The sequence below is a fragment of the Corvus brachyrhynchos genome, unplaced genomic scaffold, assembly GCF_000691975.1.
Source record: "Corvus brachyrhynchos isolate BGI_N302 unplaced genomic scaffold, ASM69197v1 scaffold319, whole genome shotgun sequence".
Taxonomy (NCBI): Eukaryota; Metazoa; Chordata; class Aves; order Passeriformes; family Corvidae; genus Corvus; species Corvus brachyrhynchos.
Window position 1 is genome coordinate 2,282,074 of NW_008246065.1, and position 22,240 is coordinate 2,304,313.

Consider the following 22,240-nt stretch of genomic DNA (forward strand, 5'->3'; position numbering starts at 1 on the left):
AGACTAGCCTAAGAATGTATCTGTAGGCTTGGCTTCAGATGGAATAAACTTTCTTTGTGTAGCAGGCAGTCCAGCCTAGAGGCAGTTTTAGCCTAAAAACTCTTAATTAAATTGCATCAAGATGACACCTGAGGTACAGACCTGTTGGAGAGAGAAAGTAATATTAAACTTCTTCACTTTGGCTACAATGGGTGTATAGCCAAGACATGAAAACATCTATGATGGATTTTTATTCCTTGTAAAACAATATTTGAGAAAAGAATTCATTTTTTTTAAACAAGTTTTTTGCCTAGCTTGATAAATGTTTGTATTTCCACTAGAGTTCCTAAAGCTTTAGCTTTGGAAGAGAATCTGAAATAGCAAATATTCTGAAAATGTTTGTAATAACTAGGAGCAAACTTTTGGCTGCAGTTGGGAGCAGAGGCATTCAGATTCTTGCCAACTGCTGTGTAGAAGTATATGAGGAACCAAAAGTCTTGGTTGCATATGACTGAGGTAACCAAGAGTTGTAATTAATTGCCGAGCTTTAAAAATAGCTGCTAGGAGGAACAGATTTTATGACAGGTCATTAAAGCAACATTCCCTCATATCTAATAATTGTAATGAAAATAAATGAGATTTATCAGAAAATTAAGAACCTGATTCTTGCTAGGAAGAAAAAATTTACTTCCACTGAGATTTGTTTTATTTCTTTTAACAGATGGGAGTAGTAACCCATAAAGGCACTGGAAATGTGTCCTGGACACAATACACACTTTTCTGCATGTTCAGGAATAACTTAGCGGAGCAAAAGGCTCTTTTTTGATTTTGCCAAATCCTCAACCTAGTATATAACTCCTCAAATGCTGAGGTATGTATTTTAAATCTATGACAGAAGAGACACAAGAAGCCCTCCTTTTCAGCAAGGCAGTGGTAGAACAGGAAAGGTGCAAGCAAGTTCCTTTCTCTTTCTTCTCTTCTGTCTATATCAGAAATAACTCTTTGACATTGCAACTTGGCACTCTTATTTTTTATTTTTTCATTTTATTGGGGAGTAACTTTACCAACCAGCTTCTGAAAGAAATTCTTCTTCCTTTGGAAAGCTAGATTCTTTTTTTCTTGCTATGTGCTTTCCTGATGACTGGTGTCTAGCAGTTCTACAGATTACTAGGTAAGATTCAGGTGTTATGTATTGACAAATGCAAAGTTCAGGAGTATAAATTTCTGCTGTCAATAGAATGGATTGAATTTTTTTGTAGGTGGAATTTCTCTTGAGGCATCAGCATAAACCCAGAATAGGAGAGCAGTGGTTAATTTGTCATTACAGAAAAGCCAAAACTTCGCAAGTAGATCATGAACTTGAAGTGTCCAGACATCTTTTTATGTATCTATAGGTATCATGCATTTCTGCATAGCATTTATTAAGGAAAGAATAGCAGTTGAGAATGCTGAATGAGCAGGCAGCCAGTAACTATCAGTTGGTCAGAAATACTTCAAAGCAATGCCTTCTGTAAGAGAGAGAGTGGCTGATATGCAAAATGTGCGTGGGTGGTGCACTATAGATGCAGACGAGCTTTTATTGAGTTTCTATCACTTCACCTCTTCCCCAACATACCTTTAGTTCCATTTTTCAAGTATTGCTGCCATTTATCTTGAATATTGTGTAATGTGACTGTTGGCTAGGGGTCTTATCTAGTGTAAAGATTTATTTTTAATTGGTTATTGTCAGGAGTGCAATTTTTTATTTAAAAATTTCAGAAAATCATATTTAGCCACACTACATTGAGGTAGTTGTGTCAACTGAGTGAGTGTCACTGAAATCTGGAGGCATAATTTTGATATCCATTTCGAAGTGTCTCATTGCTCAGTGGAAGAGTCTCGTCTGTGTATTAATTTAGCTATGTCTCCTTTTTTTATTCCTCTGAGTGTCTGTATACCTGTATAATGCCTTTTATTTTTTTTAATGAAAACACAGTTATTTGTAAAATAGACTTTCAACTTCTATTGGGAAAGATGTGTTTACCCAGGCAGAGACTTTAGCCAAGAAGGTGGCCTAGCTTGGCTCTAGTCCTTGTTACTCTCCTTGGCCCTGTGTCCTCAGAGCTTTGCTATTTGTATGGGGTTTTTTAAGTTGTATTTATTTCACAGGCATTGTATAGTGTTGACTGATTCTTTGTTCAATTTTCAATTAAATGAGTGAGTTGTGAAATCTTTGGAGAAGGTAATTGGCCACAGTCCCAAGCAAGCTGGATTTCTGCTGAAGGAGGAGAGAAGGGGGAAATGGAAATAGAAGGATGTTGGGTTATGAAATCTGGTGGGAGAAGGGCCTGTAAAGGGCGTGGTACTTTACTCTCTGTGTAATAAAACCATAGCTCTCTCAATAATTATTAGCAACTTACTAATTGATGTTAGCATTATATTCAGATCATGATCCTTGCATGCCATTTTTAACCTGGGACTGCTTTCTACGCAAATACTGTTTCAACTCAGAAACGTGTCCTTGTATGAAAATGGCAAAAAATAATGATGCTTCTGCTGAAAGTATCTAGATTACAGTTAATTTTGATGTTTGTCTGCCTTAATAGTGTAGACGTACCTGAGGTTTAATTACTTTGTAATGCTCTTGATCAAATGGTATGAAAGTATGTAAGTCATTGTCTGGTTTTGTGGACTTCAGGAGTTCATGAAGAAGGGCACGCTGTGCATGGTGAACACACATGTTTATTCATTATGATTTTCTTTGAGCATTGCAGACTAGCAGACTCCTAAAGTAAGCATTGATAGTTTTGGTTTTTTAGCTCCAAAATTGTCTTTCTTTTTTTCTTTTCCATGCAAAAAAGGCAATTCTTTTCTTAATATAGTGTAATATATGCATGGAGGTCTCTACCAAATGTAACATTGCAAACAAATAATTGAAAAGCTGAGTTTAATCCATTGGTTTCTTGGTAGTTGATGTAAATTAATTACATTTTATTAATCAGAGGTCATGGGAATGGGAAAATTACAAGTCTTTTGCCATCGTAGTGCAGCCATGGGTTTACAAACTGCAGTTTTCCAGTCCAGGTCTGACTTTTTTTTTTTTTTTAGTTCCATCTCCAGTCTCCTTTCCCTTCCCATCTCTATATATACAGTCGTTTTACCCCTTTATTTTTTTTCCTCTAAACTCTGACTGAATGTAATTTTTCTGGTAGGTTTTTTTAGTGTGTTGCAGAGGTTATAAAAAATATTGAACTCTAGTGGGAGGAAAGTGGCTGTATAACATTGGGAGCAAGCTGATGATTAAATTTGTAATTTTGTATCCTGAAGCTTTGCTATTAAAAATTTCGTTGGGTTTACTCTCTTTTTTACTGTGAGATATTTTGTCATTCATCACACTGCACATTTGTGTTTTCTATAGAGTCCTAATGTCTTAAGCTTGTAGGTTTTCAAATGAAGTATTTTTAAGAGCATCACTCTAAAAGAAAAACCTCAGACTTTTGAATACTTAGTACTGAATGTGCCATTTATGAACGATGCCTTTTTTGGCCTGTTTCACCAATGCCTTTACGGTGATGATCAAAAAAGTATAGTAGCATGGTCTGAACCAAGTATTCAAATTATTTTACAAGTTTTCATCAGCTTCTTAGATGCAATTTTCTTTTTTTTTTTTAATAAAGGTCATTGAAATTAAGTAAGCTGAATTATTCATACCTTCTTCAGTATGATTTTTTTTTAAGTTAGATTTGTTTCTCAAACATTGTACAGTATTGACTAATCCTTTGTTTGATTTTTCAATTAAATGAGTGAGTTCTGAATTCTTTGGGAGAGGTAATTGGTCACAGTCCCAAGCAAGCTGGGTTTCTGGTGACAGAGGAAAGAAGGGGAAAAGGGAAGTAGAAAGATGTTGCTTTACGAAATCTCATGGGTATTTTTCATATATATTTCACCAGCTATCAATAAAATCTGTTGCTAATTTAAAACTAATAGAGCATAAAACCAGAGTGTATGAAGTTATAGCGAGTGCTGAAGTAAAAGAAGTTTTTAAGCTTGACATAATTTCCTATTCATTCTTTCACTTACCTTACCAAAGGGAGATGAGGAAATGGTATATATTACTTCCCTGAGCCAGAAGATACAAAAAAAAAAGGTCAAAAGGAATGAACTTTTACTTCCACTATGGGTAGTGTTCTGTTCCTCTTGTAATTTTTTTTGTTGTACTCCTAATAAGCTGTTTCTGGAAGAATATTTATTTTTAGCTCTTTTACATGCTTTAGTGTTAGTGGTTTGAGATCTAAAATTGCTTTCTGGAGAAGATGTAGTTACAGAAATTGATTTCTTGTCATTCAGATAGCTGACTATAGGGAAAGGAAATCCTACTTTTTATTAGGAAGTTATGGTCACTTTGATTGCGTGGAGAGAAAACTGCACACAAAGATCCCGTCTGTAAAAAGTTCAGATGTTTGGATTTTCATGAAGCGTTTTTAGAAGCTCAGTTGCAAAGCTGGCTGGTATGTGATTCCAATTTACAGCTAATGTTCTGTTTCTAAATCATTCTTTGTAGCTGTTGGGAATTGATCTTTATGTGTTTAAAAAAATAATCTGGATTATTCTTCAAGTGCAGAGGAGATAGAGCTGGGTATTGATTTCTTTTGCAAAGTGAATTGTCAGTATGTTGATGTAAAGATATTTTCAGTTTAATAGTTGTGGCAATTTTTATAAGTGATGGTCAGTAACAGAATGGAAGTCTGGTTTCTAGGTGTGCTGTTGTCTTGGTGCTGCTAATTAGATGTGACATTGAGCTGCTGTTTCACTACCTGCCAGCGACTTGTGCCCTATAACCGTAAATAAATTGATTTCATGTGATGTGTTCAACAAAATAACCAGAAATAGATGTATGGCTGTGGAAATCTTTACTGGTTATATATTTGTGTGTTTATACTGCAGTGTTTTGTCCAGAATTTAATTGAAAACAACTCAGTGTAGTTTGGCTGCCTTTCTAGGTACAGAAAGATTATTATATACAAAACCTTGGCCTTCGTGTAGGAATTATTTGGAATACATTAAATACAAATCCTCATTTTTTCTGGCCATGGTAACGCAGAATTTCAGAAGAAAAGTGTGGATCTGGTTTTACCGGGCAAAGGGTGGGGCTGGGGCTGTATGCAACAGAAACTTCATTTTGATACAGATGGGTCTTCTATTTAATCTCTGAAGAGCTGTTAAGATCACGAATCATTTTACTACATCTGCTTTAGTTCCTTTGGGTTTAGCTAGTTCGGTGGGAATGTGGGAGTCTGAACACTCACTGGGTCACGCAGGATATTGTTCAGGCTTGTGCTTTGCTTTAATAGCCATCTAGCCATTAATGTTGATGAGACATGTACCAGTTGCCAAGAAAATAGTGTGTTTATGCAGTGCAGAAATAACAAACTGTTCTCTTAACTTCTATGGTATTTCAAATTGTGTGGTTATGTAGGTTCTAGGTGTATGTGAGGTCCCTATTGCTTTGGCCGTGTTATTGATAAGAGTGTAATTTGTATTATCTGCAGTCATAATGGTTTGTTTGTGAGAATGTAGCTTTTCTGTCAGGAAAGTAACTTCTAAGCCCTTTGAAATGTTACTTTTACGCCCATTATTGAAATCTAAAAGTGACTACTTTCTAGTGCATATTAATTACATTGTATATCTGATTTCCATGGAGACTAGCATCTGTGATGCACATTATTGTAATTGCAGTGGATAATAACTTTTTGTATTTTTAGTTTTGATGGTAATATCCATGTCAGTATTCAGATAGCTAATGCTGCTGGTTCTGATAATCGAAATTGCCAAGCGGTTTCTGTGTGTGGAGAAAACTCTTCATTATGTCTCTTATTTCTATTATCAAGAACCTTACCTGATAGTCCAATATGTTGAGCTTATTCCAGGAAGATTAATAGTAGCTGTGTTATCACCGTTGATTAGGTGCTTCCAAGATACATATAAGTAAGTACTGTTTTAGAGGGTTTACTTTTAATGCATACACTTGAATGTTTTCAGGTTTTTTGCTTCCACCTTGGAGATGAACAAAACCCTGGGTTGACCTCTCATGTGCACTTATTCACAGTGCCTAAACTCATAGGTTTTCATTAATCTCCTTTATCTGTGATTTGCAATCCAGTGATTCATAACAAAGTAAAGTTTTTATTGGTTTGATGTCACATATGGTATTATTAATGAACTTAGTAGCCTTATTTCAGTATTTCTTTTTAGACTACCTGAGTTTTGCACTAAATATTTATGTAATGACCAAGTAATGCTTAAGCAATATTGGAGGAAGCCTTTTTCCTATCAAAGACTTATATGGTGATATAACATTAGGAAAAAAAAAATCAGTCTTTTCCATTTCTTCAGGGCCAAAGGAAATCATCAGAGTTGGGTTTAATAAAGACTAAAAGGATGTCAGTGAGTAAGAGCACTTAAAGAAGAGCTATGTTGATGTTTGTGCTAAATTGCTCTGCAAAGAAGAGCTCCACCTAAAACTGAAGGCCTGTATTTTACTTGCTTTTGACACTTCAAAGTTAAATGCAGGTTTTCTGCTGCCTTGTTTGTCTTTAACTCCTCCATTCTTGTCCTGTAATTGCTGTAAGAATGCCCCAGCAATTCATGATAATTGCTAAACAGTTTGCTTTTTGCATGTCGTGTAACCTGCTTCACCATGCAATTGGAAGGTGCAATTTTTTAAGCAGTGGCTTAGCTGAAGAGCACCTGCAATGTGTCAGAAGTACTGGGCAAAATAAGATACAGCTCCTCAGTTTGTTCTGTAACAAGCCTGTTCTGGATTTTGCTGATGTCAAATGTTTTCAGTGCTCATCAGGCAGACATGCAGATGTTTAATTTTGCTACGATGAATTGTCACATTTATTTTCAGACAAATAGCTCATGGTGGTGAAGTTAGACATGTGCATAACATTTGCAGTATTGTGGCCTTAATGAATTACTATTTTAAATACGATCTTGGTCCAATACGTAACTCATTTCAGAATGAAATTACAAAAATATTTTGTAACTTGTGTTTTTTGGGTTTTACAAGCTATCATGTACACCAGAAAATTAGTCCCACTGCCTTGCTATTTAAGATGACTAGTAAGAAAATATCAAGACCTTTATCCATAAATACACCTCTTCCTAAAAATAAAACAAACCAAGCAGGAAAAATGCAACGTTCGTCTGAGATCGTTGTCTCCCCGTGCACAGATCACAGTTCACAAGGCTACAAAGACTAACAGAAAAACTTCCCTTTTTTCACTGTTTTATTGTCATCAAAAGCTGTTGTTCCTAATAATCCACAAAACAGCTGGTGGCTATTCCAGACCTTTGTAGGAAAGCAGAGGTAGAGAGTCCATCAAGCCTGATGTGTCTTTCTGTGTCACATTTGCTGTACAGACTTTTTCATCAATAATGCTGTTTGGGTTTTAAAGAGAAAGTAATTTTGTTAATTAATTTTTAATTAATTTTACCTTCTTTTACATTTTAATTAATTGTGGCGGCCAAAACGTGATGTACTCATTAATGGGAAATTCTGTCTCTTAAAAACTGCTGCCAGTATAGCTTGGAGAAAATCCTATGTTATGCTTAAAGATACTTTAAATGGACAAGATTAAAAATGGTAGAGAGTAGTAAAAATATTAGACACTCTCAAAGCAACTGAAGTACTGCGCTTTAATATTAATATACCTGAAATAACTGAGCAGTGCAAACTTATCTGTACTAAGATTTAGTGCTGTCTCAACATCAAACTCAGAGCGGCCTAATTCATCTTGTGCTGACCAATTTGACATCAGAACACAGACCAACATGCTTAAAGTCAGCATATATGTTTCAATGTTTTGGTCACTGAAGAACATAAGAGCCAATCGCCTACCAGCCATTTCCAGATGCCAGTAAATGTAAGAAATCTTTTGAAGGCAAAGGTGTTTCATGTGTGTGTTTGGGGGGTTGTTGGTTGCTTGCTTTTGGGTTTTATAGCTCTTAGTGAAGGGGAGAAGCAATGGGAAAGTGGTGTGGAGGTCATGTGCATCATCTGCTGAGATGATGCACTGGGAGAACAGTAACCACAATTTAAAAAAAAATAAATAAATCTTTTTCTGGAACTGAGGTGTTTTTACAAGTTAAAAATGGTCTTTTAAAGGTCTAGTGCTATTAGGACTCCAGTATTTCTTTCTTAACTTTATTCTGAATGTTTTAATTTCTGAGATTTTAACTTAAACTGTGCCTTTCAAAATGACCATGTCATTCCTCTGCTCTCAGCTCTCAGAACTCCCTTTAAGAAGTCAATGTCAGTCACACAAAGCTTGCAGAGATCCTTGTGATGGTGGATGAACACGAGTCAATCCATTGTATTAGAAGTGGGTCATTTTACAGAATTCCTTTATAAAGGAACTTTAGTATTCATTCAGTGACACTCATAAAAGATACCAAGGTGTAGCCAGTCCTATAAAGCTGCTCCAGCTGATAGGGTATGGAATGCAAATATATGTCAAAAATGCAGAAATTGCAAAATGGGCAGTGTTGAATTAAAGGAAACAAGCTGAAGAACTTATTTTCTGATATTGCAAACGTTTGTACTAGAAAAATTGTGTGAATAATTAGTCTCAAGATGATTTTGAGTATTGGCTGATTCCTTTGTTTTATTGATGAAAATTGTTTTCAGGACAGAATGTGTTTTTCAGAGTTTTGGGTAGAAAGGTGAGCAGTGTGAAAAGCTGACTTTTTTTTAGGGGATTAAGCAAGTGAACATCTGCTCAGGACAGCTGTGAGTACAGAAAAACCCTCCTGACTCTTGGGCTTTCAGCACAGAGTAAGAGCTGCAGTGGAGGAAAGCAGAACACCAGGTTAAGCAAAAAACAATTAATTAAAACTGTCTAAAATTTGAAGGATCAGCCTGGTCCAGAAACCCACTACAAACACTACATTGAACACTGGGTAAAGGTAAGGAATGGTTTAACTCTCAAATAAGGGGCATAGAACAGAAAGAGAAATTAGGAAAAGGTGGTTGAAATTCTATTTTTATTGGTGATATCTCCTTATGGTGAAAGTCCATTTTACAGTTAGTAGCTTTTCCAAACTTACTTTGGTTTTGCATGTTAAATTTTTAATAATATCATCAAATTTCTTCTTTCAGGCAAAATGGATGCAAGAATATATTTTCGGCAATTGCTCAGTTATGACTGTAAAAGGAATTGTGCAAAAACAATAATTGGGATTGCGGTTCAACAGGGGTTTTTTTTATATGCAGCAGATAGTTTCCTTTTGATTTCTTATTGAAAGTTCTATTCACACATATATATATTTAAATGTTTAAGTGTATTAATAAATTTAGTTATTTGGGGAAAAAAATTACACACACCCCCTTCATCCACTGTTCTGTATATCGAGAAAAAATACATATTCATTCAACATATTTGCCTAATATGTTTTGTTAAGTTACTAAAAAAATGATGGGGACAAATCAAAATGATTGTTCAAATTAACTGAATGAGTGTAAACCTGGGAATGGTGGAAACATACATTAAAATTTCCACTTGAATGATACTATTAGTGTGTATATCTTTGGTATGGAGGATGGATCACATAGCAAAAAAGAGTGTGTTACTGTCATAGAAGTCTTGATACAAATTTTGGAACAGTAACAACTTTAGATTTAACTTCAACTAAAAAAAATTAAAGTCAGATTTTTATTCAAGCAGTCTTTTATTAGCAATTTGACAAAATTATTTCACAAATCAGTAAATTAATTTCCAAGTTTGTAAATGTGTTTTCTAGTATATGTTGGTTTCTTAGAATGGCATATTGCTTCTCGCTGTGATGTACACTGATGTTTTAAGTATCCAGTGTATTATCTTTTACATTGCGTTGCCGTCAGTCTTTTTCTAATGAGTGAATATCTTAAGTCAATTTCCTATGTAGATTTAATTTGATTGCAGAGATTATTTCCTTCCTTCTCATTGTTCGTCATACTGTATAGTCATTCTATAAATATTACTACAGCTTTTTATTTTATTTAAACCTTCTGTCAGTGTGTTTCAACATTTCTGAACCTGCTAAGTGAAATACACTGGTTAAATCTGGAGATGGAGGCACATCCATACATCTGCATCGTTACACCTGTGCATGTGTAAGACAGTGAACACAGTTTATAATTGATTCTCAGCGCATACTTCATTGACTACTGAGCTATTTAAGCAGCCCAAGAACAGGGCTAGCTCTTGGATGCTCAGAAAACTTTCTTCTCTTTCTGTTTTTGAGAGTTTTCTCTATGCCTGGCAAATGAAAGTGTTCCTGTCATCATGCATTCCTTAGTCAAGGTTTGCATCAGAACACGTCAGGGATTGTCGTGCCCCATGGACAGGAGGGCTGGAGAAGAGGTTGAAAAAGACTTGTGCTACCTTGGCACTCTGTTTTTGGGCTTCAGGGCTGTGTCACAAGGAGAAGAAAAATATCTACTCCTTTTCTAAACCATAGATTGAAATCTTCCCAGAACATTAAAAGAAATGGATTTTCTTTCGTGTCCAGTGTTCCTAAGGAGCAAATCGTGAGTGTGGCGATACCCATTTCCTTTCACTGCCTCCTCTCCCCCGTAGATAATCTCAGTCACTTTGCTCTGCAGGTCATATATAATAACTGCATTCAGTAATAGGGTTGAAAAAAGCAATAATACCGAAGTCCATGTTTTAAAGATGTTTGCCAAAAACCTTTTTTCAATAATAAAAATAACTGAGTCTTCAGAAAAGAAGAAACTGCTTCCCAGTTTTGGACTTTAATGTTTTGGGGGTTTTTGACATGAAATATTCCTTCCTCTCCTCTCAGTGTGCAGGGTTGTCTGGAAGAATGTAATACTTTACAGACATTTTCACAGACATTTTCACTTCTTTTTCCTCAAAACACATTAGACCATGCCTTGCAAGAATACTTAAGATCCCCTTTGGCAACTCCGATGGTTTGACTAAAATAATATTTTTATCTGTAGTACAGCACTGACATGGGTTCAGTTTCTGCTACATAGAGTGTGTTACGTTCCCTGATAGGGAATAGGAAGGATTTGAAAAAACAGTATTCTTTTAGTTGATGTAAAGTCAGTAAAATAAGATTCCTTATTTTTGCTTGGGTGATCAAGCTTTTCTTAGCATTTATTCAAAAGAATATGACATGCTTACTAAATTCTAGTGGATTTACTATGTTAATACTTGCAAATAGTTAAGCAAATACAGAATATTAGTTACAAAGTAAAATTAAGCTTTCAAAAAAACAATTTCCTTTTTAGTTCCTGAAAATAAGCAGGAATAAGTCTTATGTTCTAATTATCCTGCTGTGGCTTAATTTTGTGATTTTCTATTTTTGTATGCACATAATAGTTTTTAAAGTTTAGCTGAATGCTGTTGCACTGCTGGTTAGAGATTGTCATACACACTTTCCTAGATGTTGTAATCTCTGTATTTATTAATGGACATTATTTGTTATGTTAGAAATTCTGAATGGAAGTATTGTATCTAATGTTAACTTACTGTAGTCTTGTAAGTAGAATGTATTACTGGTGGCATCCTTACCTCTGAAATAAATCATAATCTAAATTCAGATGTACAGTTTTGGAATAAATAGTAAATGAGATGGCATCACATTTGTCTGTTGCCTATAAAAGGGATGCTTGTTTATCGTCCTGCTGTATTCATAAATTATTTCAGACTGATAATTTAATGAAGCATTTGAAGATTAAAACTGCATTGTGTTTTGACACTCATATAAGTATTTGGCCATTTACATGATACTAGCAAGCTATAAACTTCTGATTAATCACTGTGGAGCTGTGGAGTTCAGTATTGGTATGTTTAAAAAGGTTTGGAAAAATTGATTTTCACTGATATTCAGCTGCTAGGCTTTCAGAACAAGAAGGCTGAGGCAAGGAAAGGCTGTGAGACACAAGATAATTTTCTCCTGCATTGTGTTTCCAAAGCATACGTCCAGTATTGAACTGAAAGTAGCAGTGGGGTTATGCTCTGCAGTGCCTCATACACTGGTGCATATAAATGAACTAAAGCCTGGGCTGTGAAATTAATACTTAAGGACTCTGTCATGTAAAAGTCAAGCATTCACAGCTCCACATCAAAAATGTTCTATTAATTTTAAAGTTAATGGTCATCTTACGTCCTCTTGTTTTATTGTTTTTGGGGTTTTTTTAATAATAAAACACTAAGGAAATTAGTTCCTTTTTTTTTTTTTTTTTTTTTCTCCCCCAGGATAATCATTCCTGTTTTGTTGCATCTTAATCTCAGCAAGTATTTAATAAATAGTCTGGGGATTGCTTGCCTTTTTTTAAAAAAACAGGTATATTTTCTCAGTTCTGGGATACAGTTTAGTTCTAACTCTTTCAAAATAAAACACACTGACAACGAAGTACTAATACCTGTTTTGTCTTGCTCCTTATTTAAATAACTACTGAGGTTTGCAGGAACTAGTAAAATGGAGCTATTAATTAGATCAAATTAAAATAAACTTGCTTTAATATGATATAGCTATAATTGGTTAAAATTTCCCTTTCTCCTGGGTGCAGCTGTTAGTTTTTCTCCCTTCAGCAAGGTTTCTTGATAATAAATGTCCTTTCATTATCAGCAATTTTCTTCTAACCTCTGTGTCATTTAGCTGATTTTCATCCTCCTCATGTTTTGTGTTCCAATAGCTCTTTGGCTCTTCACATTTATTATCAGGTCTTAATTTGAGGGGGAGACAGAAAGGCATAAAGTAGCTGTGCTGGGTATACAAAGATGTTTGGGTTTGTGAGTGTACTTGTTGGGGTGGAGGGTGTTTGAAAGCTCAAAATGGTCTTCACCTGCATTCATCTTACCCTGAGATAACGTGGTATTACTTGCAGTTGCCAGAAAGAATAATCACGGAAACTATTCATCTGGTTTGGGTTGATAAATAAGGCCAGTTTACTTCATGAGAAAGCTTGTAACTCTGCCAAAGTTAATAAAAAGTTGAGATGAACTTTGCTTGTTGTGTTCAAAGGCTCTCTCCTTCCAAAACAGCTTTCCATCAGATACTGCTGGAATATTGGAAGTCTCCTTGCCGTCAGTGAGTCATACGTGTTGTAATCTGCAGGCCATGTCCCTGCATGGGAGCCAAATGTTCAGAGATACCTATGTATCTTGGGTCCCAGCTGTCCCTCATTTCTTTCATGTGGTCCCTCCCTGGGGGAGGAGGGAAGGGTAAAATGCTGGGGATCACCTCAGGGGTTTCTAGACTTTGCAAATTCTGAAAAAAAGAGCTTTTGGTAACTTTTTTTTCCCTTTTTACTGTCTAATTATGCCCTTCCTTTGTAATATCTGCTCATCATGCACTTTGCCATGATTTCAAGTACCAACAGTGGTTAGAGGTCATTGCTGCCTATCTTCAAAACACTAGATACTGCAACACCAGCTCTTCTTTTCCTCCTGACGTTCTCTTTCAGACAAGACTTGTGGCTTTCTGAAGAAATCTTAACACTTTGGGCCACTCTTTGAACAGATCAGGAATTATCCAACTGTTAAAGAAAGGGGTAGGTTTGCCTGAGGTAACTCCTGTGACAGTGTTGTGATGGCCACCTTCCTTCAGTAGTTGGGTGATTCTCTGCTCTGCTCAGAGACTGAGTGGACAAGAGTTACCTCGTGTTGTGAACAAACTCACAGCAATGTCTCTCCTGCTGCCATGGAAAACTAACAGGGTGTCTATCCTGGATGGGTGTGACTCTCAAACATCTTGTCTTACTAATGAGCTCCAGTTCTGGGCGTTGAGATACAGAACTAGTGTAAGTTTTCAGAAGAAACTATATGCGGTCAAAATAGATGACTCCCTAAAGGAGTATAATTAAATGGCCAGGATAACATGGTGTTAAAAGGAAAACCATCTCAAGGTTTTTGTTGGGATTTTTTTCCCTTCACTGTTCTGTCTAAGCATCCATTACTTTCCCAGAATTCTCGCACTAAACAGCTTTCTACTTCATTGTGCTAACAAAAATTAGGGGAAAAAGTGGTTATAATTCGGTTTTCAGCCCTTTGTAATTTTCGTGTTTGTCAGCATTCCTTAAATGTGAGTTTACTTCCTGATCTTCATTATGATAGTTCCTCTTCTATTCAAACACAATGATTTGGAAATATTTTTTCAAGCTTAATCACTTAGAGTGAGTCTTACAAAGGAACCATCGTAGGAAAACTGAGAGTTGAGTACTTGGACTCTGAGCAAAGCTCAGAAATAATGGTTTCCTCATTGTTTGATAAGAATGTGCAGTTACATTATTGTGATCTTTGGATGTTGTTTTTGTTGCAGCTTTGCGTGCTGCCAAAGCAAATTCATGTCATTTGTTTTTTTGACAGTTAAAATATTCAATTAGTGTTGTTTGAAATTGCAGTAATTGTTTATGTTGTTTCCATACAGGACATTGCAACATTTGTGGTTGCCAGCTTAAAGCTATATTGCATATAAATAAAGGACTAAAGCAGAAGAGCAATTCTTTTTTTTACAAAAAAAGTTTGTGTTCTTCCACAGACATTTCTAATACTTCTTTGTTTCTTAACACTTAGGAGTTTATTATTTAATTTTTTTGAAATGTAATTATGTAACAGTGGTTTTGGTGTAAATGAGGATGGCATTTAAACAAATGAACAAACATCAACCCAAGAACCCCATCAAGGTTGTTTCTGTAGGCAGCTATTTACTTGTTTCATTCTGAAGTAACCTTAAATCTGGGAACAGCATTTATGCTTATATTGGTCTTGTTATTCTTACTTACATTACTGTGTATTCACAATAGGAGTTTGAGAAAAAAGAGTAAGTGCCTGTAGGAAATGCAGAGAATAGTGACAAAGCTTAGAAAGTTAATGCAAGTCTGCTTCTTCAAACTCAGTGCTGTTCTTAAGCAAACTGCCAAGCAGCACAGCATTTTTATTTCTATAAAGAACTGAACTATAGTTAACAAAAAACCAAGATGTGGTGCTGTTAAAATCATAGGAAAGGAGTGACAGCCATGGACTGAACTGAGTAATCCACTTCATCTTTGGAAAGCCATTGCACAAACTGAGTAAACAAACATATCCTCCAAAGAGGAGGCTCAGCTTCAGACAGTTCAAACATCCACAATTGAATAGCAGCAAAGTAAATGCAGAAGGACGGAGGAGAAGGCTGTCTACCTGAACTCAATACATTGAAACCAAATACAAAATTTCCTGTGGAGGTTTCTACACTGTCAGCCTCTCTGTTCTTGGAAATCAAAAAAGCAAATTAAATTTCTATCCTTGAAGCTGAAACATATGAGTTCCCCTTTCAAATAGAATATATGTTGATGGAATGATGGTAGACAGTCATTTGAAATAGTCTAAAAGGAATGTGCTTTAGGGGAAAACAGGATATTGTTAAATTCATTAAGGACTGCTTTTATTAGGAAAAAAGTTGCCAAAGATCTCAGGCACTGAGGTCTGTAAACAATTGATCACTACCTGGGTCTCCTTGGTCTGTTGTCTGAAAGTCAACTACAGGAACACCTCAGTTGTCTTTTTTTTTTTTTTTTTTTTTTTTTTTTTTGGTTTTGTTTGTTTTTTTTTTTTTAAGTATTTGAGGTTATTTGAGTTAAAATTTAAATTGTATTTATTTTGCAAGACATGTATGAGGGAAGGGTTTGAGTCTTTGAAGAAACTTTTTAGGCTATTTGTTAATTGAGATTTGTTCTAAATATACTTTAGCAATGTGTAAGTACATAAGAATTTTGTCACTCCAAACACCCCTTTGCACAGCCTACTGGAGAGCTGCTCATAGTGTTAGGCTTTATAACACAAATGGGGTACATTCTGAGTGATACCTGGATTGATGCTACAGTGCTCCTAATAAAATGGATAATGAGGTTGTGTTTAGTCATAATATTTTATTTTGGACTCGGGCTTTTTGTGAATATCTCCAAAGGTGTAAACTTAGTTGGTAGACAGTTAATCAATTAGGTGATAATCTTAAATTGATGTCCTAACGTGGTTTTTAAATAATAATTTGTTTTTAATAATATAAATGGTATAATTTTATTTAAATGATATTTAAATAATATAATTTAATTTACATTATTGTTAGTAGCCATGAATCTTTGCAGGCAGCTTTACTGAGATACTTTTGACTTCTTTCTCTGCAGGCAGAACTTGTGAAAGGGAATCTGCAAAGCGTTGGGCTCACGCTGCGCCTTGTGCAGTCCAAGGAGGAGGATGCAGGGCATGTTGTCATTGAAACTGTGACTCCAAACTCACCTGCTGCAGCTGCTGATCTACAGAGAGGAGACAGACTGCTGGCAATTGGCAGTGAGTGATATGTCAGCTTTCACAATAAGGGTCGTCTTGTCACGTATGCAGTTCAACTAATCTCCCTTTCTTAATAATTACAGTTGTGCTTGGCACTCAAAAGCTAGCAGTTATGTACTTATGGTCACTTAAGGTCTTTGTTTGCTTGATTTATTTTCTTGCATATTTATTTACTCCTTCCTAGGTAAAAGTCGAAAGAAGCTTGAATAAACATTTGGCAACAGTATTAAAAACAGAACAAACAAACAGCAAAACAAAACAATAAAAACCCAAAAAGCCAAAACATTCATGTGACTGTGCTAGCAGGAAGTTTAAGCTTTTATAGAGGTTTTACAGACCAGAGCTTAAAAACTAAGAGTTCTTTTGCTTAGGTGCTGCCTAAATAAGTCCCCATTACAATATTCCAGTGATTATTTTAAAAGGGTTTTCAGTTGCTTTGAACAGATAGTTGATGATTGCTTTAGAACAAAGGAAAAGTCATTTTTATATGATCCCGTGCATGGCTGTATTTGGACTGTGTGCTCATTAAGATGTTTTAGCTTGCATGTAATTTGGAAATACGTCAAACAACTGTGAAAGTTCTGCTGAGGAAGATGGTTCAGCTCACTCCAGCCATACTGATAATGTAGCATCATGGGCATGTTTTTTTAATGTATTGGAACTATTTTCTTTTTTAGCATGCTTCTGTTTTAATTATCACTGTCTTTAAAGATACCCATCTTTTATGAGTCCGTTGTTAAATGTCTACTGCTGAAAAGTCCAAACTTACAGTAAGAGCAAAGTTAAAACTGTTTCCACATCAAATCAACATTACTCTGTAAGATTACAGTATTATTACCAAGCAGCATACTGGAGTATTTATGTAATTATTTTTTCCAACTCCATATTTGCATGAATAAAATGGAGAGAATACATCTGTTACATTTCAGTTAAGCTTTTCTGTGGTAATTGACTTCCTTTGTTACTGAGCAGCAATGTGTTTGTTGACTATTTCTGGTCATTTAGATTGTTATCATAATTAAAACTTAATAATGTCTGTCTTGTTTTTAATAGGTGTTAAAATCACGTCAACTGTCCAAGTGTTGAAGCTTATTAGACAGGCTGGGGACAGAGTTCTAGTCTTCTATGAAAGGCCTGTTGGGTATAATCAGCATGGACCAGCACTGCAGGATGGATTTGGACAACTGGAGGACACTGCTTTCTTGGCACAGGCAGAAGATGACCAGAATAGTTTATCAGCTGATGCTGATGGCAGAGATTTTGATTCAGAATTTGAAGACTTAGCTTGTGATTCACCTGAGCAGAAAGAAGATCTGCCAACAACTCCAAGTCCCAAACGGTCGGTAGTAATTCTTGCTGCTGCTAAACCTCTTGGAACTATATCGCCCATCCTGAATCGGAAGCTGCATTTAGGAAGTTATCAGACAACATCAAAAACGCAACAAAAAGATGGGGCTAAAGTGGCAGCACCTAAAACTGTTGAGGTTTCAGATGCATCACAGCCATTGGGTAAACAGTCACAAGGATCCAGTACTAAGCCTCCTGTGCCACCTAGGCCACAAATTAAGCCTATTTTGTCTACTAGTGATAGCCAAAATGTGTTAGAAACCGGAGGTGTATGTTCCGATAAACCAGAGAGGCCACCTCCACCTGCAAATAATGGAGAAAAATCTACAGAGAAGATAGTTAAAATTAGTGATCAAATAGAAGACCCAGCAGTATCAAAAGTAGTAACAGCACCAAAGCAAGATACGTTAAAAGATGGACTTACAGAAAATGCACGTAGTTGCAAAGATAGTGATGATCAGCGAACATGGGAATCACCAGAAATTCCGTATAAAATCCGTCAGGGCCGATGGCCAGTGACGAGAACATCCTCCTGTCTATTTGAAGTAGAAAGATACCACAAGTACCTTAATGTTGCACTGTGGTGCAGAGACCCTTTCAAAGCAGGTGGTTTTATCTGCTTAGGATATGCAAGCATAAAACTTGAAGAAATTGCTTTAGATTGTCTAGCTACAACCTCGATGGAATTTGTTAGAACATTTAAACTGGATGCTCCTACACCTAAAGCAGCAGTCACCAGAACAGCATTGCGGAGTTTGACAACCCATAAAGGTTTCAATGAAAAATTTTGTTATGGTGATGTAACTTTACAATTCAAATATTTAAAAGAAGGTGAAGTGGATGATTCAAGCATATTGCTGGAGAAAGAGAGGGAGTGTCACTTAGAAGAAGAAGCTCGTGCCCTTCAGAAAGAGGATCCTTTCTCGGGACAAGTTCTTACAGAGAACAAGCATAACTTTCAAGATACTCAGTTTCAGAATCCAACTTGGTGTGATTACTGCAAAAAGAAAGTATGGACTAAAGCAGCTTCGCAGTGCATGCTCTGTGCTTACGTTTGCCATAAAAAATGTCAAGAAAAATGTTTAACTGAGACGCCCTTTTGTGTAGGAGCTGAGAAGCGGCTCGATCGAACTGTGGGCGGTAGCCGAGCAGAGGGACAGGAGGCTCCCCCAGCCGCAGCCTCTCGGGTTGATTCCGAGGCCAAGTCTGTGAACAGAACTACAGGTCTGACCAGGCATATCATCAACACGAGCACCCGCTTGCTGAACCTCCGGCAGGTGCCCAAAGCCCGCCTGGCCGAGCAGGGCCCGGATGTGGCCGAGCCTTCGCCAAAGCACACCCCGAACACGTCTGACAATGAGAGCAGCGACACCGAGCTCAGTGGACCGAGCAGCCCCTCCAAGCGGGCAGCGGGCACCGGCATCAAGCTGGTCCGGAAGGAGGGCGGCCTCGATGACAGTGTCTTCATTGCTGTTAAAGAAATTGGGCGTGATCTCTACCGAAGTTTACCCACAGAGGAGCGTTTTCAGAAATTAGAGTTTATGTTGGATAAGCTGCAGAATGAAATAGACCAAGAGCTGGAAAATAATAACTCGCTCGTTAAAGAAGAAAAAGAGACAATCGACGCGAGGAAAAAAGCTCTGATTTCTGCTGCGCTGGCTAAGTCGGGTGAGAGACTGCAGGCCCTCACGCTGCTGATGATCCACTACAGGGCAGGCATTGAGGATATAGAGTCCCTGGAGAACATGTTCTTTGAGAAGCAATCCAAAAAAGTAACTAAAGATTTTGAGGAATCCAGTATAGCAGAAGAAGTGGATATTGAAGATGGCAGTCTGACAGAGGCTCCAACATTGAACATCATATCAGAAGAACCAGTTGATCCACCTCAATCAGTAGACTGATATTTACATATTTAGTCTTTGAAGGAATGGACTAAAGGAATCCTTTGCACTTAACTCCAAACACACACAAATTAAATTAAAACACTGGTATAATGTGCGTGTCCTGCTTCTCCACAGTTAATTGCTAATAGTGGTTCTTCTCCAGCTACAGCACCATCATTTTGTTAAACTGGCTGGTTAAAACTACATTTTGGGGTTTATATTGGAAATTTATTTTTAATAACTTATTTTTATTTTTTCTAATTATGTAACCTTACCATTTCACATCAATGTGTGTGGTTTCCCTAATGTGTTACTTGCCCTCACTTCCCCTCCCCATATTATTTTTTTTTTTAGCTAGTCTTTTCAATGGGAAACAGGCAGGATTTTCAAAACATTCAGTTTCCATTGTATGATGAAAACATTATAAGCTTGTTGCATGCCTAAGCTGATGACTGACGCAGAAGTCACGGAGGGGCCAGGCTTTTAAGTGTTGATCACAGTTTTATTGTATGTCTTCTAGGTAGTTGTGTATTTTTTGCCAAACATATCATGAAAGCAAACAAAAGGTCTTTCATTTTGTCTGTTATTAGTAGTTACTGAAATTACCATTGCATATCATTTGTTTTCCATGTTTTTGTTAAATATGAGTACTTTTTGTAGTTTGTAATTAACACAAGATATAGTAATGCTAAGCTAAAAGAAATGCTCCTTAGAACTTCGGACTATTGTTAGATACCAAAGTATAAACTGGTATCTCATAATAATTTAATTGGGAATATTTTCAAGGTAAGAGGCTTGTTGCCTTCCAGAGGAAAATCATATGTTTGTGATGTTGTATTATCTGATAGCCTGATAAAGGAAAGTTGTTCTTCACAAGAGTTGGAGGTTTCATTGCATTCTGTGAAAAAGCATGTAATGATGGTGTAAGTAATATAAGGAAATTAATATTTTGCTGCAGACTATCATTTTGGAAAGCTTAAGGTGCAAAATACAAAGTAACTAAACATGTTCTCTCAACACTTTCGAGTAATCAGAGTGGTAGGTTGCATTCAGCTTCTCAGACAGAACATACAGTCTGAGCAGAAGGATCACCTTTGTCAGCAAAATGTCCTATAGTGTATATAACGTCTTTTATTTGAGTCAATTTGTGAGTCCAGTAGAGATGAGGAAGAAATTCAGCCAGCTGCTTTTGAAAAGAACTGTCTGGTCTTGTGCTGTGTGTAAACTGTGGATCTTAGCATCACCTGGCTAAGGCCATTGTTCTTATTTATTTCCTGTAGACATGTCTTTGTTTCACCTTCTGTGTATAGAAATTTTGTATAAAATATCATCTTTATTTTAGGTACTGTGCTAGGTACTTGTATCATTATCACTGGTATTGCTGGTAGTAGAAAAGAAACGCCTTTGTGGGAGTGGAGTTTGAGATGGTAAAATAACTCCTTTAGTTTTTGAGGTCATCTATAATGTACCTCTCCTTTAAATTTGCATCTTGGTTTAATTTGTGATGGGCAAAATTAAGAAGCAGTGGTTTTCACCATGGAACAGCATACTTGTGCTTCTAAGCAAAATGGTTACTGCCAGTCATGCAACTACTTGCACTTTTTTGTGAGTTCTGGGCAGTTGATACTATTTAGTTGATGTATGGAAAACACTATCCATGCTAAAACAGGCATGTGACACACTTCTGAAATTAAGCTTCAGCAAATAATCGCACAAAATTAGCTTCCCTTCTTGTCTAAAAGTTATTTAACCTATACTTGCTTGAGATGCATATTAAGACTTCCCCACTGCATTTTCTCAGCGGCTTACCATTGGTGGTGATCTGCATTCAATCCCATCAGTGTTTGCTCTTACAGAATACCATAGAGGTTTTCAAATATATCCAAGTGCTTCATTTAAGCCCTGGTGCACATGAAGGAGCTGTGAAAACAATGCAAATACTGATTTCAAAAACACATTCATGGTTTTAAATTGTCCTGTGGAATGCAGTGGGTAAGAAAAGCTGGATATCGTTTTCCTCGCATAGTGTTGCTTATGATGATGATTGTAAGAGGTAAATTAAATGTAGTGCAATATTTTTAAATATACCGAATGGAAAAAGGGCAAAATAGTTGTATTTTAGTGATAAGAAGGAAAACATAAATTCCTATCTGGCATTATTTACAATAAACAGTGAATCTCGAGGGGGAAATTGTCATACTACATTCCTGATGTAATCTTTGCTTCATGCTTGACTGTAAATAGCTGAAAATAAAGAATACCACAGAAAACAAGAATATCTTGATTTAATGATATCTGAATAGGTGGCAGCTACACATTTGCAGAAGATCTGCTTAATATGATTTTGTTGGCTATTATTTTATCATGAGAATAAGCTTTAATAAAATAGTTTTGCTAAATTATCAACTTCTTTGCATTGTGTCAATGTTTTTTAAACATTTCTATTTCAATAGCTTATCATCTAAAGCCACCACTTAAAGGAAGGATCTTCAGGGGAAAAACACATTTTGCATTATATTAAACTACTGATTACTGGGTTAATTGGGCTGAGAAATTTGAAGTAAAGCACCTGTGGAAGTTTACAATGGCAGAGGAGGAATAAGTAGTGGGAGGAAATGAATTGTCTTTATCACACTTAAATTGACACAGATCAAAATATACAAAATATGAAAAATCCATATTTTTCCAGAACAGAAGGGGGATTTTTGT

General features: G+C 36.3%; 1 protein-coding gene across 1 annotated transcript in view; it reads left to right on the top strand.

Moving 5' to 3' along the window:
- Positions 1-21,937, top strand: part of PDZD8 (PDZ domain containing 8) — a 52,914-nt gene extending 30,977 nt beyond the window's left edge. Inside the window, exons 5-6 of the mRNA XM_017746847.1 lie at positions 16,139-16,301; positions 17,355-21,937. Of these exons, the coding sequence (XP_017602336.1) occupies positions 16,139-16,301; positions 17,355-19,549 (2,358 nt within the window). The 3' untranslated portion in view covers positions 19,550-21,937. The remainder of the gene's footprint in view (positions 1-16,138; positions 16,302-17,354) is intronic.
- The last annotated feature ends 303 nt before the right edge of the window (positions 21,938-22,240 follow it).